The 14,801-nt window shown below is 40.7% G+C and overlaps 1 protein-coding gene across 6 annotated transcripts in view; it reads right to left on the reverse strand.

The window, feature by feature from the left end:
• The window catches only part of CHRNA5 (cholinergic receptor nicotinic alpha 5 subunit), a 61,821-nt gene that overhangs the window by 18,680 nt on the left and 28,340 nt on the right, over positions 1 to 14,801 (reverse strand). For all 6 annotated transcript variants that reach the window (XR_009263719.1, XR_009263718.1, XM_058736279.1 and 3 more), the window contains exons 2-4: positions 6,641 to 6,792; positions 1,335 to 1,379; positions 121 to 230 (exon numbers count right to left, since the gene is read on the reverse strand). Coding sequence is in view for 4 of the 6 variants with exons in the window: in XM_058736279.1 (XP_058592262.1) it covers positions 121 to 230; positions 1,335 to 1,379; positions 6,641 to 6,792 (307 nt within the window). In the remaining 2 variants the exon portion in view is untranslated. The remainder of the gene's footprint in view (positions 1 to 120; positions 231 to 1,334; positions 1,380 to 6,640; positions 6,793 to 14,801) is intronic.

The raw sequence follows: 14,801 nt of genomic DNA on the forward strand, positions 1-14,801 counted from the left end.
GATCAAGTCTTTTGATTATATACGTAAACAATTTTCAGAAGGAAGAAAAATTACTAGTGGCTAATATATAAGCGTTTTCTTTTGAAAACATCAAGTAATATTCAGTAAATAAAAACCTACTTATCAAACAAAACAATGTCTGGGGTCCAGAGAGAGTCTGAAGGGACGCGTATAACTTTTATTCCGCCATAGTCGCCAGGGCGCCATCTTAACTTTACATCTCTCCACTCCTGCAGAGCAAAGACAACAGGCTCAGTTTCGATGAAATTGATAGCCATAAGTCATAAAAACTATACTCTTTATGCCAAGTCCAGAAATCCTAGACATAAAATCATCTCTAGTCGCCACAGAGAAAATTCACCTCCAAGTCCTTCTTAAGAGTACAGAAGCATAGCCCTGCCCCCGTGTGGTGACTCCAGCCCCGGTCCTCCTGAGACACAGGTGTGCGCCGTGGGTGTGTTCACAGCTCTGTTCAGCACCTCCTCTCACACCAATTGGCCACACCCAGGAGCCGCAGCCATGGGCATCTAAGGTCCAGGTTTAAGGCCTTAAACCTTTTCCATTGTCTTTTCCAGGTGCATTGTCATGGGCTGGACTGGTGCATGCCAGGGGAATTGGATTTATTACATGGTCCACATTTAAACACCCTGTCCACGCTCCACATAGTGACAATTCTGTGATCACGTCAAGTTAGGACTCGCACACCAAAAAAAGCATACATGCCTCGTAGGAGTTAGAGTCAGGGAACTGGTAGCAGGTACCAAAATTAGGGATGATAAAGAAAGAGCAAAGGGAAGCACATAACAGCAGCTGAGGACAAAGCTGTGATGGCACCGAAGAAAAAGCAGTCTTTTCTAAAAAGGGGCTACGTATGTAAAACTAATTCATCGCCCATTCCCATCCAGCTCCAAGTAAACACCACAATCCTCACAGAGGCCTAGATGCTCCCTACACCGCTGGCTTGCCACTGCTTCTCTGACCTCAGCTACACACGCCTGCTCACCTCTACCCACGCCGAATGTGTTCTTCTCCAAGCCTGTCTACTTCCGAGGTACTGTAACAGCTTACCTGTTCCTCTTCCCCAACTCGAATGAAGTTCTTGCCAGCCGGGACTTCTGTCCATTTTGTTGCCTGTTTCCCCAGTGCCCAGAACGGCGTCTGGCAGACGGCAGCCACTCCAGTGTCGCCTGAACGAAGACGAGAACCCCACCCACCCTCAACCCTCTGCATCCTGCCGATCCACCAAGACCACATGCTCGTGTTTTTGTGCTGCAAACCCTACAGGCACAACAGCACCCGTGATCAGTCAGGTGCCTTCTGAGCTTCATACACACCTGTTTCAACCAGACATTCGTTGTCATTAACTGATTTTTCTCATCCTGTGAAACAAAAATTTAAATAAGGCTGATTATTTCAAGGACAGAAGCAATACTTCTTCAAACACGAATTTTCGCAGTTTTACACAAACATGCCTGTCCATATAGTACCTATATCCTGTTCATTGGTGCAGCTGTCTGGAAACGCAGGATCGTTTTTCCAGCCTAATTTCACATTATCCCTTTCCAGACGCTCTGAATTTCAGCTGAACCGCCCTGCAGTACACCGCTGGCATTAGATTTAACATTCATACACTCCACCACTCTACATCCTGAAATCTAAGATACAATCTAAGAAACAGGCACGCACATTAGTTTATGTACTTGGCACTAAGAAAGGAAAAGGCTGACAATGAATTTTAAGTTGCCATTAATTATAATACACATCTTGATTTCAGAAGTGCTGAAATGTGGAAGAGTGTGCACATCAGAATGAGAGATACACTGTTTCTGTGCCTTCCTGCGGGACTGTAACTTGCAGTTATGTTCCTCTGCTGAGCCAGGGATTTGAATCTCTGAGGAGCTGCTATGTAGAAAAAAAATACTGGGGCCACTGTCCGGAGTGGCAGCTTCATAAGCTTTCACCGCCTGCTTTTCTAGAAAACTGGGGTCTTTGATATTTGCTACTTACACCTTTCTGCCATTGTATCTTTGCTAAGACCAGTTTTTCACTGAATTCTCAAGGCCTAATTAAAGAGATAGCTCAGGACGCCTGGGGGGCTCAGTCGGTTAAGCGTCCGACTTCGGCTCAGGTCATGATCTCACGTTTCGTGGGTTCGAGCCCCGCATCGGGCTCTGTGCTGACAGCTCAGAGCCTGGAGCCTGCTTCAGACTCTGTGTCTCCCCTCTCTCTCTGCCCCTCCCTCGCTCATACTCTCTCTCTCTCTCTCTCTCTCTCTCTCTCAAAAATAAACATTAAAAAATAAAAATAAAAATAAAAAAAAGATAGCTCTTCCATTACATTTTACTGAAATATCATGGAGCCAATTGGACCAGTACAAGACCATCATGATGACCAAACACAATTCCACCGTGGGCAGGACAGACCCACAGAAGGATAAGGCAATCCCCATGGCCGGGGACAGAGGACAGAGGTTTAGATGGCTCATTCCAAAACACATGAGTGGCCCAGGAGAAAGAAGGAAGACGGAGGAGGCACATCCCTTGAGATAAAGACATCTGTGACGTCCCTACATGGGAACAATTACTAGGAAATACAGCATGGCCATCACTCTTACACTGTGGTTCCAAAGGGCAATTGTCCTTGAGTAAAACGCTAGAGCTGAAAAGGACCTATAGATCTCATCTACTTAAATCATTCATTCTGCAAAAAGAAACTAGCCCAATGAGGCAACTTGCCTAAAATCACTCCACCAACTGGTTCTAGAACTAATGTTAGACTTCAAAGCTCCTGAGTTTAAACTCTGTGCCACCAGCTCTACTGTCTATCCCAAAGGCACACACCATCCAGAGAAAGTGCTGACCTCTGCATCAGAATACTCCTAGCAGGCAAAAGTTCTAAACAGAGGCATTAACAATTAGGAAAGTTCCAGTATACTTATTACCTGTGACGCTGTAAGGCAATAGGTCATCTTTGAGAAGCTAATGAAAATTATACACCTCTTCCCCAGAAAAATGTGAACACACATAAATTTTGCACTATAGAGTAGGACCCAGTCAATACTTAGTATCCTCAACAGGAACACAGATACAAGAACAATACCTAAGTTCACAACTGGCCCCTACCAGTTAGCCACTACCTTAGGGGATACAGCCTAACTTAAGGTGACCTCAGGTATCTCCCAAGCACCCATAATGTGCTCAGCACAATGCAGGATGCAAAAAAGCAAAACCAAAACAAAACCTAGGACGAAGGACAAACGCAGGACTGCACCCAAGAGGACAAGGCACATTAACACAGAGATGTGCCCACACGTAAGTAGAGCAGAAAAGTTTTAGGGGTTTTTTGAAACCCCGAATAGATTTTTTAACCTGACCATAAAACTAACATCCAACAAGCAAGCCAGCATGGGGATTTGAGAGACAGAGAGAGTTCGAACATGTAGGAAATAAGGCAGGAATCTGAGCGAACTTTGAGGAGGAGCCCCCAAACATGACCACAAGCCAGAGGGGTAAGAGCTTCGCAGTTAAAGGGACATAAAGCTTCTACTCTCCATGTCCAGAGCCCTCGCCTCCTCTCCCTCTGCTCTTGTCCTCTTTCTCTCTCATCGTCACTGACCTTACACGTCCTGGGCTCTTCTCACAGGAAGCAACCCATCCCCGACTTCTGTTCTGGGCTCATCCTTCCTTCGCCACCTTCTATGAATGTTCCTCAGGGATCAACTTGCCTGCATTCCCTGCTCACTTTAAAACTCCTCAGTCCAATGTTTTCGATGCTCAGCTGGGCCAGGGTCTCCACACTGACACCCTCAGCTCCTCTCTGCCCACAGAGCCAGCCTTGACTTTCCAAGGGCCTCAGGAATGTGGCACAATCACCTGCCATCACAGCAGAGAGCATCATCTTCCCTGTCCTACCCCACAGCAACTGATTCCATCTTCCAGATCCATCACTCTTCTCTTCTAACCACTCAGGCTTCAAAATCTGATGCCTCCCTCAGTGCTCATTGGTCACGACCTGCTCTTGCTTCTGCCTGGCCTTCTAACCAGCCTCCGAAGCTCCTCTCTCTCTCACTCCTCAAAACCACGTATTTAACTGACCTGCAGCCCTTCCTAAAGCACTGCTGTGACCACATCTGTTGCCTGTCACATCTGCCACTCACTCAGCAACTGCCATGTGCCAGGAACCACTCTGGGCTCTGGGACAGAAGCAAGGGATGAAGCTTAGCCTGCTCTGAGGGTGCCGTGCCAGGGCACACAGGTGCCAGCAGTGCAAAGGGCTACGTGAACAGACGAGACTGTCTTAGGGACTCTGGAAAGATTTCACAAAGAGTCAGACACATAAATTGGGTCTTGAAGGATAAGTGACTTCTTCCAAGAGGTAAAACTCTCCAGTCGAAAGATGGCAGGAGAGAAAGCACAGTGCAGGCCCCTCCACCACCCATCAGATGATCCCAGGGAGTGGCCTCCAACAGTGACCTTCTGATCCGAACAGCTGAACAGAAAGGCTCCCTCTCACTGCTCAGCCTAGATCATACTGCTCCTTGTTGCCCGCCTCTCCGCGTGTCCGATCCTACACTCCAGACAAGGCCAGCTCGAGGGCCTCCGCCTGTGTTCTTTAGTGACCTAAATAATCGAAGTCTGAATCCCCAGATTTTTGTGGTATCACAATTTAGTCCTGCAATGTCCTATAGTCACTCCACTTACTTGCTGATAGTCCCAACTGGAAAGACAGGTCTTTGAGAGGGAGCCCCACTCATCCTCCTACTTCTCTATTTGTGCTTATATTGAAAATCTCCCAGCAGAGGGCGAAGGACACAACACAGTCCATATTCACGGATCTTTCTGGAGGCAATTAAGGTGACATCATCAACACACTAGACTTTTTAAAATGTATATCCTTTGGGGTGCCTGGCTGGCTCCTTGGTCAGAGCAGATGACTCCAAGCCTCATGTTGGGCATGGAGCTTACTTTAAGAAATAAAAATAAATAAAAAAGTATATCTTTTGATTCATTAACTGCCTTTCTTAAAGAAAGGAGAAAACCAGACATTTGTGTACAAATATATTCACCATTGTCATTTATAATAGGAAATCCTGGGAATTAACTTCTGCCAACAAGAGAATATTTAAATAATTATAAATGGGATATCATATAGCCATTAAAATTATATTTGAAGATTACGTAATGACATAGGGAGACGTTCTTCATTTAACAAGAGAGAAAACGAGCACTGATACATAGAAGTGTGTTGGATCACTAGATATTGCAAACCTGAAACTGGCACTGTGTGCTAACCAACTGGAATTAAAAGTTTTCAGTTTTGGAAAAGAAATTGAAGGGAAAAGATTCTTCATTGCGTCTAAATTAATACTCCAATTTTAAAACATACACACAAAGAAAAAACCGGCAAGAGAAACAGCAGAATGTTATCATTAGGCATCTTTGGGTGGCAGAATTGCAGTCAACTTTTATTTCCTTATTTGTATTTATTTGCACTTTCCAAATTCTCTACAAAAATTATGTAGAAAATAAAGGCATGCCTATAAGTGTTATTGTACAATCTCTCTCTCTCTCTCTCTCTCTCTCTCTCCAACACACACACACACACACACACACACACACACACACACACACACACTGTTTTGGGAACTCAGCAGGGAAATAACTATTGACTGACATGATCAGAACAAGAAGGAACGAATTTAACAATTAGCATGAACTTTTTAGTTTAAATAGAAAGGATCTCTTGACAGTCAGAACGAGTTACAAGGGAACTGATACTCCCTGGGGGATGTCATACTGAAAAATCTCTGGTATAGTTTAAGTATGATATTGAAACAATGATCTGAGATACTGTTTGGTCCTAAAAATCTACAGATCTACTCTTGGACTTTTTCTCTTTAAAATGTTGACTTTTTATCGTATCTTTAAACAAATTTAATAAGAAACTTCCATATAAAATGTTTAATATCAGGGCGCCTGGGTGGCTCAGTCGGTTGGGTGACCAACTTCAGCTCAGGTCATGATCTCTCACGGTTTGTGAGTTCGAGCCCCACGTCGGGCTCTGTGCTGACTCGGTGTCTCCCTCTCTCTCTCTGCCCCTCCCCCACTCATGCTCTGTCTCTCTCTCTCAGAAATAAACATTAAAAAAATTTAAAAAAAAATAAAATGCTTAATATATTTCAACTTATTAAAAATAAACTTATTACTTGGGGCACCTGGGTGGTTCAGTTGGTTGAGCATCCAACTCCAGCTCAGGTTGTGATCTCACGGTTTGTGGGTTTGAGCCCCACATCAGGCTTTGCAATGACAGTGCAGAGCCTACTTGGGATTCTCTGTCTCCCTCTCTCTCTGCCCCTCCCCTGCTTGTGTGAGCTCTCTCTCAAAAATACATAAATATTTTTTGAAAAATTTTTTAAATTGACCTATTACCAAGTAGATGATTTCTAATATACAATATTATATAAAAAGTGTATTTCTATGTCTATTGAGTAATAATTATCCTCCCCTGCTGAGTTCCTTTAGGAAAATGACTATGTCTCATTCTCCTTTGTAATCCGTGCCTCCCAACACAGTGCCTAGGCACCCATGATGCTCTCAGGAAGCCTGTATGAAATTGAGTATGTAATGATATGCACACCTACCACATCCACTAATTGAGATATTGCCAGGCCAAACTTTATTTTTATTTTGTCATTCAGGTGTTCCACAGGACGAACCCATCTTTCGTAGTCTCGAAATAAATCCTTTAACAAACTATCTTCGTGTTTTGCAACAAAGGATGGTTCGGCTAACCCTGTACAACAAATTTTGAAAAGTTAGTGTATCAACTTCTCTCCCACCAAATACCTCTACTTTAAAAAATGTCTGGCTTTATCAATGAACCAAACTATTATTTAGGTTATTAATGGAGCTCTTAAAATACAACATTGATACAAATGTTTATGACCAATAAGGGACGCTGTGGTTCAGATGCATTTCTTAGTTAAATCAGATGACTCACATGGAAGTACACCGAGTTCCTTAGGAAACATTCAGTACTTAATACAGAGTACTGTAATAAAAGATTTTAAGCTTTTAAATAAGTTACCAGGGCTAGAGGGGTTGCTTGTCATAAAATTCCAAACCTAGAAAATAGATGTCCCAGTAAAGTTCATTTATCAACTGTAAATATAAAATACATAAGCTTTAATTTACATGATTTTAACGCACAAACATACAAATACTGAATGAATTATTCAGATTTGTCATACCTTTGTTTGCTATCCATTTGTATAAAATTACCTTAGGACCTAACACTTAAAAGAGAGAGACACAAAATTTTAAAAATTTTAGATGCCATAGCCAAAGACTGGTTAGATTTATGGGTCACAGTTATGTTCAGACTTCTATGGAGCTTAGTTAAGCATCTCTGAAGAAATGAGAGTTTCAGTGTTGAATGGGTTGGAGTCTCTGTTAGGATACCTGAAATGTGTGAAATTCAAGCTTGACATTGACTCAAGACTCATGATTTTACAAAGAAAAAACATTTACTTGAACCAAAATATCACTGGCTTACTTATCATAAAGTCCACATGCAGGGATTTATAGCTCAATACGGTCCTTCCCCAACCTCAACAAAATGGTCTGACAGAGAATTAGCACTTTCACAGAATCTTCTCTCTTTATTCTAACAGACCATGTTTTCTATGTGCAGCTATCAAAGAGCATCTCATTCCTCCAGCCAGAGGAAATGCCTATTTCTCCATCAGGAATGCAGCTTATTCCTAGAGCTTATGTCTTGCTCCCCTGGGCAATTTAGGATACTTGATTTAATCCCTAAATACCATAGATTTTGCACCATGCCTCCCATAAAAGACTCCTTATGTTAAAATGCACAGCGTTGGTGGGGTGCCTGGGTGACTCAGTTGGTTAAGCGTCCGACTTTAACTCCGGTCATGATCTTGCGGTTCATGGGTTCGAGCCCCTCCTCAGTGTCAGGCTCTGTGCTGACAGCTCAGAGCCTGGAACCTGCTTCAGATTCCGTGTCTCCCTTTCTCCCTGCCCCTCCTCTGCTCTCACTCTGTCTCTCTCTGTCTCTCAGAAATGAATAAACGTTAAAAAAAAATTTTTTTTAATGCACAGTGTTGGAGAGATTTCAATTCAACTAGAATGTTTGCATTAGAGAGTCATTCTTTTTAATGTTTAAAAGCCATTAATTTTAGACCTTCATGTTAAAATACCATCACTGGGGTACCTGGCTGGCTCAGTGGGTACAGCATGTGACTCTTGATCTTGGGGTTCTGAGTTCAAACCCCACGTTGGGTGTGGAGCCTACTTAAAATTTTTAAAAATGTTAAATAAAATAGAATTACTGAAACATTTCACCTTTCCTAATCCCATTTAAAAATTTTATGGACTCTGAAAAAAAAATTATAGCCTCTGAAACACCAAAAGTTTGAGGTTGTTTGAAGGATAAAAATAACAAATAATATGTATTTTCATACCACCTAAGAACCTTTTGCCTTAGCTTGAATAGCCACTTCAAATCTTTGGAAGAAAGAAGACAGGACATAAATAAATTGATAAATTAATCCCAACATTCTACTAATGATAATCCTTAAGATACTGCCTTGTAAATATCTTCTTAGTACATTCAGTATTATAAATATCATTTTTTTTTCCAACGTTTTTTATTTTTTTTTTATTTTTATTTTTGGGACAGAGAGAGACAGAGCATGAACGGGGGAGGGGCAGAGAGAGAGGGAGACACAGAATCGGAAACAGGCTCCAGGCTCCGAGCCATCGGCCCAGAGCCCGACGCGGGGCTCGAACTCACGGACCGCGAGATCGTGACCTGGCTGAAGTCGGACGCTTAACCGACGGCGCCACCCAGGCGCCCCTAACCTGTATTTATTTTTGAGAGAGGGAAAGAGACGGAGCATGAGTGGGGGAGGGGCAGAGAGAGAGGGAGACACAGAACCGGAAACAGGCTCCAGGCTCCGAGCCGTCGGCCCAGAGCCCGACGCGGGGCTCGAACCCACGGACCGCGAGATCGTGACCCGGCTGAAGTCGGACGCTCAACCGACGGCGCCACCCAGGCGCCCTAAATATCATTTTTTGACACAGTTTTACACAAATGGCAGATACTAATGTCTGTGGTATTTTAGCACAAAACCTTAATCATGCATTCAATTCTTAGAGAATTTTCAGCTGGCTCTAAATGTTTTAGGTTTGCGCTGCTCGTAAACCTCAGAATGTTAAAAAGGAGGAGATCCAGTTCGTTCCCCGCACTTCAAGACAAGGATATATGACCAAACACGCCAGGACTAGACAGCTGGTTACTGGCGGAGCTGTGACGGGCACCCAGGGCTCCCCTCCGCCTCTTGCTCTTTCCGCCCTAACCTTTTCCACCCGTGACACCTCTGTGCCAGTGCTTAATTGGCGCCGCACTCTCTGAGAGCTCCCGCCCCTACTAATTTTTGCTCATTCGACATGTGCCTCATATTAGGCGCTATGCCAAGTACTGGGAACACATGGACAGACAAAGACAGTGGGGAAGACTGACAAAGTATCCGTGATACTGTATGTAAGCTACATTCTATAGAAGCTGAATCAGGGGCCTGGGTGGCTCAGTCAGTTAAGCATCCAACTTTTGGTTTCAGCTCAGGTCATTATCTCACGGTACATGCTTGGAATTCTCTCTCCCTCTCTTTCTCTGCCCCTGTCTCTCTCTCTCTCTCTCTCTCTCTCTCTCTCTCTCTCTCTCTCTCTCAAAATAAATAAACTTAAAAAAATTTTTTTAAAGAAACTGAATCAAACGGAAATATTCTTTTTAAAAACTTGTTTTGAAGAGTTAACATTTGCTCATTCTACTCAAAATAAATGACTTAAATCAATTACTTTTGAACCTCGCTTCCTCAGAGTCCCAGGGCATTTCTTTTTCATACTATTTTTGACCAAGATTGTATACTATTTAGCATATACCGTTCTATGCTGTTTTCCATTATATCACATAAGTCTTGGATCTCCAAAGAAACCAATGTCCTAAAAGGTAAAAATCATTTCTATACTTTAGCATTTGTACAGCCCTAAGTATAATGCTGATCACAATAGTTCCCTTAATACATTTTAGTTTTCCTTCCCTTACTGACTTAAAAAGAGAGAACTAGGAGAAAGTATTTGCAATCATTTATATAAGGGGCGTATATCTAGAATACATAAAGGACCGTTACAAACCAATAATAAAAAGGCGAAATAACCCAATTTTAAAATGAGTAAGGGGTCTGAATAGACATTTTTCCAAAGAGGAACAGCCAGTAAGTATCTGAAAAGATATCCAACACCTTTACCATCAGAAAAATGCAAATCAAAGCTACCATTTCCCACCCAGTAGGAGGGCTGCAGTCAAACACAGAGACAGCAACAAGTGTTGGAGAGGGTGTGGAGACACTGGGACCCTTATACACTCCTGATGGGAATGTAAAATGGTGCAGTTGCTTTGGAAAACATTTGGCAGTTCCTTAAAAAGTTAAATATAGGGTCACAACACCTAGCGATTCCATTCCTGGTACCCACCGCAGAGAAATGAAAACAGCTGTCCACACAAAACTTGTACCCGACTGTTCACAGCATTATTCATAAGAGCCAAAAAGTGGAAACAACCCAAATGTCCATCAAATGACAAATGGATAAAATGTGGACTATCCAATGGAATATTAATTTGCCATTAAAATTAATGAATTAATGATACATGATACAGGTGAACTTTTTAAGCATTAAGTATTATGCTAAGTAAAAGAAGCCAGTCACAAAGACTATATATTATATTATATGATTCCATTTACATGAACTATCCAGAATAGGCAAAGAGGATGGTTTGGGGGAAGAAGGAGGAAAAAAATGTTCAAATGTCAATTTTGGTGACAGTCACACTAGCCTGAATATACTAAAAATCAGTGAATCATGCACTTTAAATAGGTGAACTAAATGCTGTGGGAATTATATATGGATAATGCTGTTACTAAAAAGAGAAACTTACAGCACTTTGGTGGCTCAGCCAGTTAAGCAGCCTACTCTTGATTTTGGCTCAGGTTGTGATCTCACGGTTTGTGAGTTCAAGCCCCACGCTGGGCTCTGCACTGATAACGCAGAACTTGCTTTGGATTCTCTCTCTCTGCCCTTTCCCTGCTTGTATTCTCTCTAAATAAATAAATAAACTTAAAAAAAAAAAAAAAAAAAATATATATATATATATATATATATATATATATATATATATATAAAGAGAACCTCTTTATGACTGAATTATGACTGCAAAATACATGTACAATACAGCAGTGAATCACAGTTGAGAACATGTAACAAGCAATATAACTATAACCTTTGGAAAAATTTTATTTGAATAGTTATTCCACAAGTTTTCCTTTGCAAATAATAAAAATAAAACCAAATGTGCAATGCCACTGCACTTATTTTCTTTATTTCTTTCTAATATTTTACACCTTTCCTAGTAATAGTCTATTTTTTTTTTTAAATTAAGACTTTATTCCTCTAAACAAACACTGGTGAATTCTACCAAACATTCAAAGAAGAATTAACACTAACCCTTCTCAAATTCTTTCAAAATACAAAAGAGGAATAAACACTTTCAAATTCATTTTCCCAGGCCAGCATCACCCTGATACCAAAACCAGACAAGGACTCCACAGAAAAGAAAATCCAATCCAATCCAAAGATCAATACCCCTGATAAACACATACGCAATAATCCTCAACAAAACACATTAGCAAATTGAATCAACAACACATTAAAAGGATCATACACCATGAATGGGTGGGATTTATTCTAGGGATGCTACATGGTTCAATATCAACAATATCCACAAATTAATATGATAAACCACACTTAAAAAATGAAAGATAAAAACCATCCGATCATCTCAACAGATGCAGAAAAAGAGTCTTTTTTTTCAACATCCATTCATGATAAAAAAAAAAAAAAAAAAAAAAAAAAAAACCTTTCAACAAAGTGAGTAGAGAGGAAGCATACTCAACATAAGAAAGGTCATATAAAGGAGAGCCTGGGTGGGTCAGTCAGTTAGGCATCTGACTCCTGATTTTGGCTCAGGTTATAATCTCATGGTGAGTTCGAGCCCCATGTCAGGCTCTGTACTGACAGTGTAGAGCCTGCTTGGGATTCTCTCTCTCTCCCCTTCTCTCTCTGCCCCTCCCCTGCTCGCTCGCTCTCTCTCTCTCTCTCTCAAAATAAGCTTTTAAAAGTGAAAGTCCATATATGACAAGCCTACAGTTAACACCATACTCAAAAGTGAAAAGCTGAAAGTTTTTTTCTCTAGGATCAGGAAAAAGACAAGGATGTCCACTCTCACCACTTCTATCCAAAACAGTACTGGAAGTCCTAGCCACAGCGATGAGGCAACAATAAGGAATAAAATGTATGTAAATCAGGAAGAAGTAAAACTGTCACTATTTACAGATGACATGATGCTATATATAGAAAACCCTAAAGACTCCATCAAAAAAATGGTTAGGGGGCACGTGGGTGGTTCAGTTGGTTAGGCATCCGACTCTTGGTTGCAGCTCAGGTCAGGATCTCAACAGTTTGTGGGTTCAAGCACCACACTGGGTTCTGCACTGACAGCACAAAGCCAGCTTGGGATTCTGTCTCTCTCCCTCTCTTTCCACCTCCCTTTCTCACTTCCTCTCTCAAAATAAATAAATAAACATTTTTTTAAAAATGGTTAGAACAAATTCAATAAATCAATATACAAAAATCTGTTGCATTTCAATACTGAACTGATAATGAACTATCAGAAAGAGAAACAAGTAAATAATCCCACTTATAACTGCATTAAATTATAGTTATAAACTTAATCAAGGAAGGGAAAGATGTGTACACTGAAAACTGTAAGATATTAATGGAAGAAGTTGAAGATGATACAAATAAATGGAAAGATATTCCATGCTCATGGATTGTAAGAATCAGTATTGTTAAAATGTCCAAACTATCCAAAGCAACCTACAGGTTCAATGTAATCCCTACCAAAATTCCAATGGTCTTTTTCCACAGAAATAGAATAAATAATCCTAAAATTTGTATGAAACTACAAAATACTCTGAATAGCCAAATCAATCTTGAGAAAGAACAAAAAAGCTGGAGGCATCATGCTCCTTGATTTCAAACTATATTACAAAGCTACAGTAAAATATAATCAAAACGGTGTGGTCTAGGTATATAAACAAACATAGATATCAATGGGACGGAATATAAAGCACAGAAATAAATACATGCAAATATGATCAATTAATTTATGACAAAGAAGCCAAGCCAAAAATATACAATGGGAAAAGCACAATCCTTCAGAAATTGTGTTTGGAGAACTGGACAGCCACATGCATAAGAATGCTACTCGACCACTATGTTGCACCATACACAAAATTAACTCAAAATGGATTAAAGATCTGAATGTAAGACTTGAAACCATAAAACTCCTAGAAGAAAACATAGGTAATAAGCTCCTTGTCATTGATCTTGGCGATGATTTTATGAACTCAACACCAAAAGCAAAGGCAACAAAAGCAAAAATAAATAAGTGGAACTACATTAAACCAAAATTCTTCTGCTCAGCAAGGGAAACCATTAACAAAATGAAAAGGCAACTACTGAATGGGAGAAAATATTTGCAAATCATATATCTGTAAAGGGGTTAATATCCAGAATTTAATTTAAGGAACTCCTACAGCTCACTAGCAAAACAAACAATCCAATTTAAAAATGGGCAGAGAATATGAATAGACATTTTTCCAAAGAAGACATACGGATCACCAACAGCTACGTGAAAAGGTGCTCAACATCACTGATGATCAGGGAAACGCAAATCAGAACAACAATGAGATACCACCTCACACCTGTTAGAATGGCTATCATTAAAAAAGTCAAGAAAAAGACAAGGGTTGGCAAGGATGTGGAGAAAGAGAAACCCTCATGCACTGTTGGTGTGAATGTAAATTAGTGCAGCCATTCTGGAAAACAGTATACAGATTCCTCAAAAAATTAATAATAGAACCACCACATGATCCAGCAATCCCACTTCTAGGTATTTATCCGAAGAAAATGAAAACACTGATTCAACACTAACCCAACTCATCTCCAAAGAAGGAAATCTTGCCATTTCTGACATCATGAATGGACCTTGAGGGAATTACACTAACTGAAATAAGTCAAAGACAGACAATGTATGACCTCACTTATATATGGAATATTTATTTTTAAAAGGTCACAAATGCAGAAAACAGATTGATGGTTAACAGAGGCGAGGGTGGAACGGCTGGACAAAATGCATAAAGGGGATCAAAAGTACAAGGCTTCAGATACAAAGTAAAATGTCATAGTGATACAATACACAGCACGGTGACTGTAGGTAATAATACTGTGTTGCATATTTGAAAGGTGCTGAGAGAGTCGACCTTGAAAATTCTCATCAGAAGAAAAAAAATTGAAAGTGTGCATGGTGAAGGATGTTAGTTAGACTTATGGTGGTGATCATAAAAAATAATTTAAAAACTGTTTCTAAGAGATTATTTTGTAGAGCAGTTTAAGGTTCATAGCAAATTTGAGGGAAAGGGATAGAGATTTCCTACGTATTCCCTGCCCCCCAACACGCACAGCCTTCCCGTTACCAACATCCCCCACCCGAGCGGCACATTTGTTACAAATGATGAACCAACACCAACACATCATTATCACCCAAAGTCCATGATTCACATTACGATTCAGTCTTAGTCTTATATATTCCATGGGTGTGGA

Source organism: Neofelis nebulosa, chromosome 7 (genome assembly GCF_028018385.1).
Source record: "Neofelis nebulosa isolate mNeoNeb1 chromosome 7, mNeoNeb1.pri, whole genome shotgun sequence".
NCBI lineage: Eukaryota > Metazoa > Chordata > Mammalia > Carnivora > Felidae > Neofelis > Neofelis nebulosa.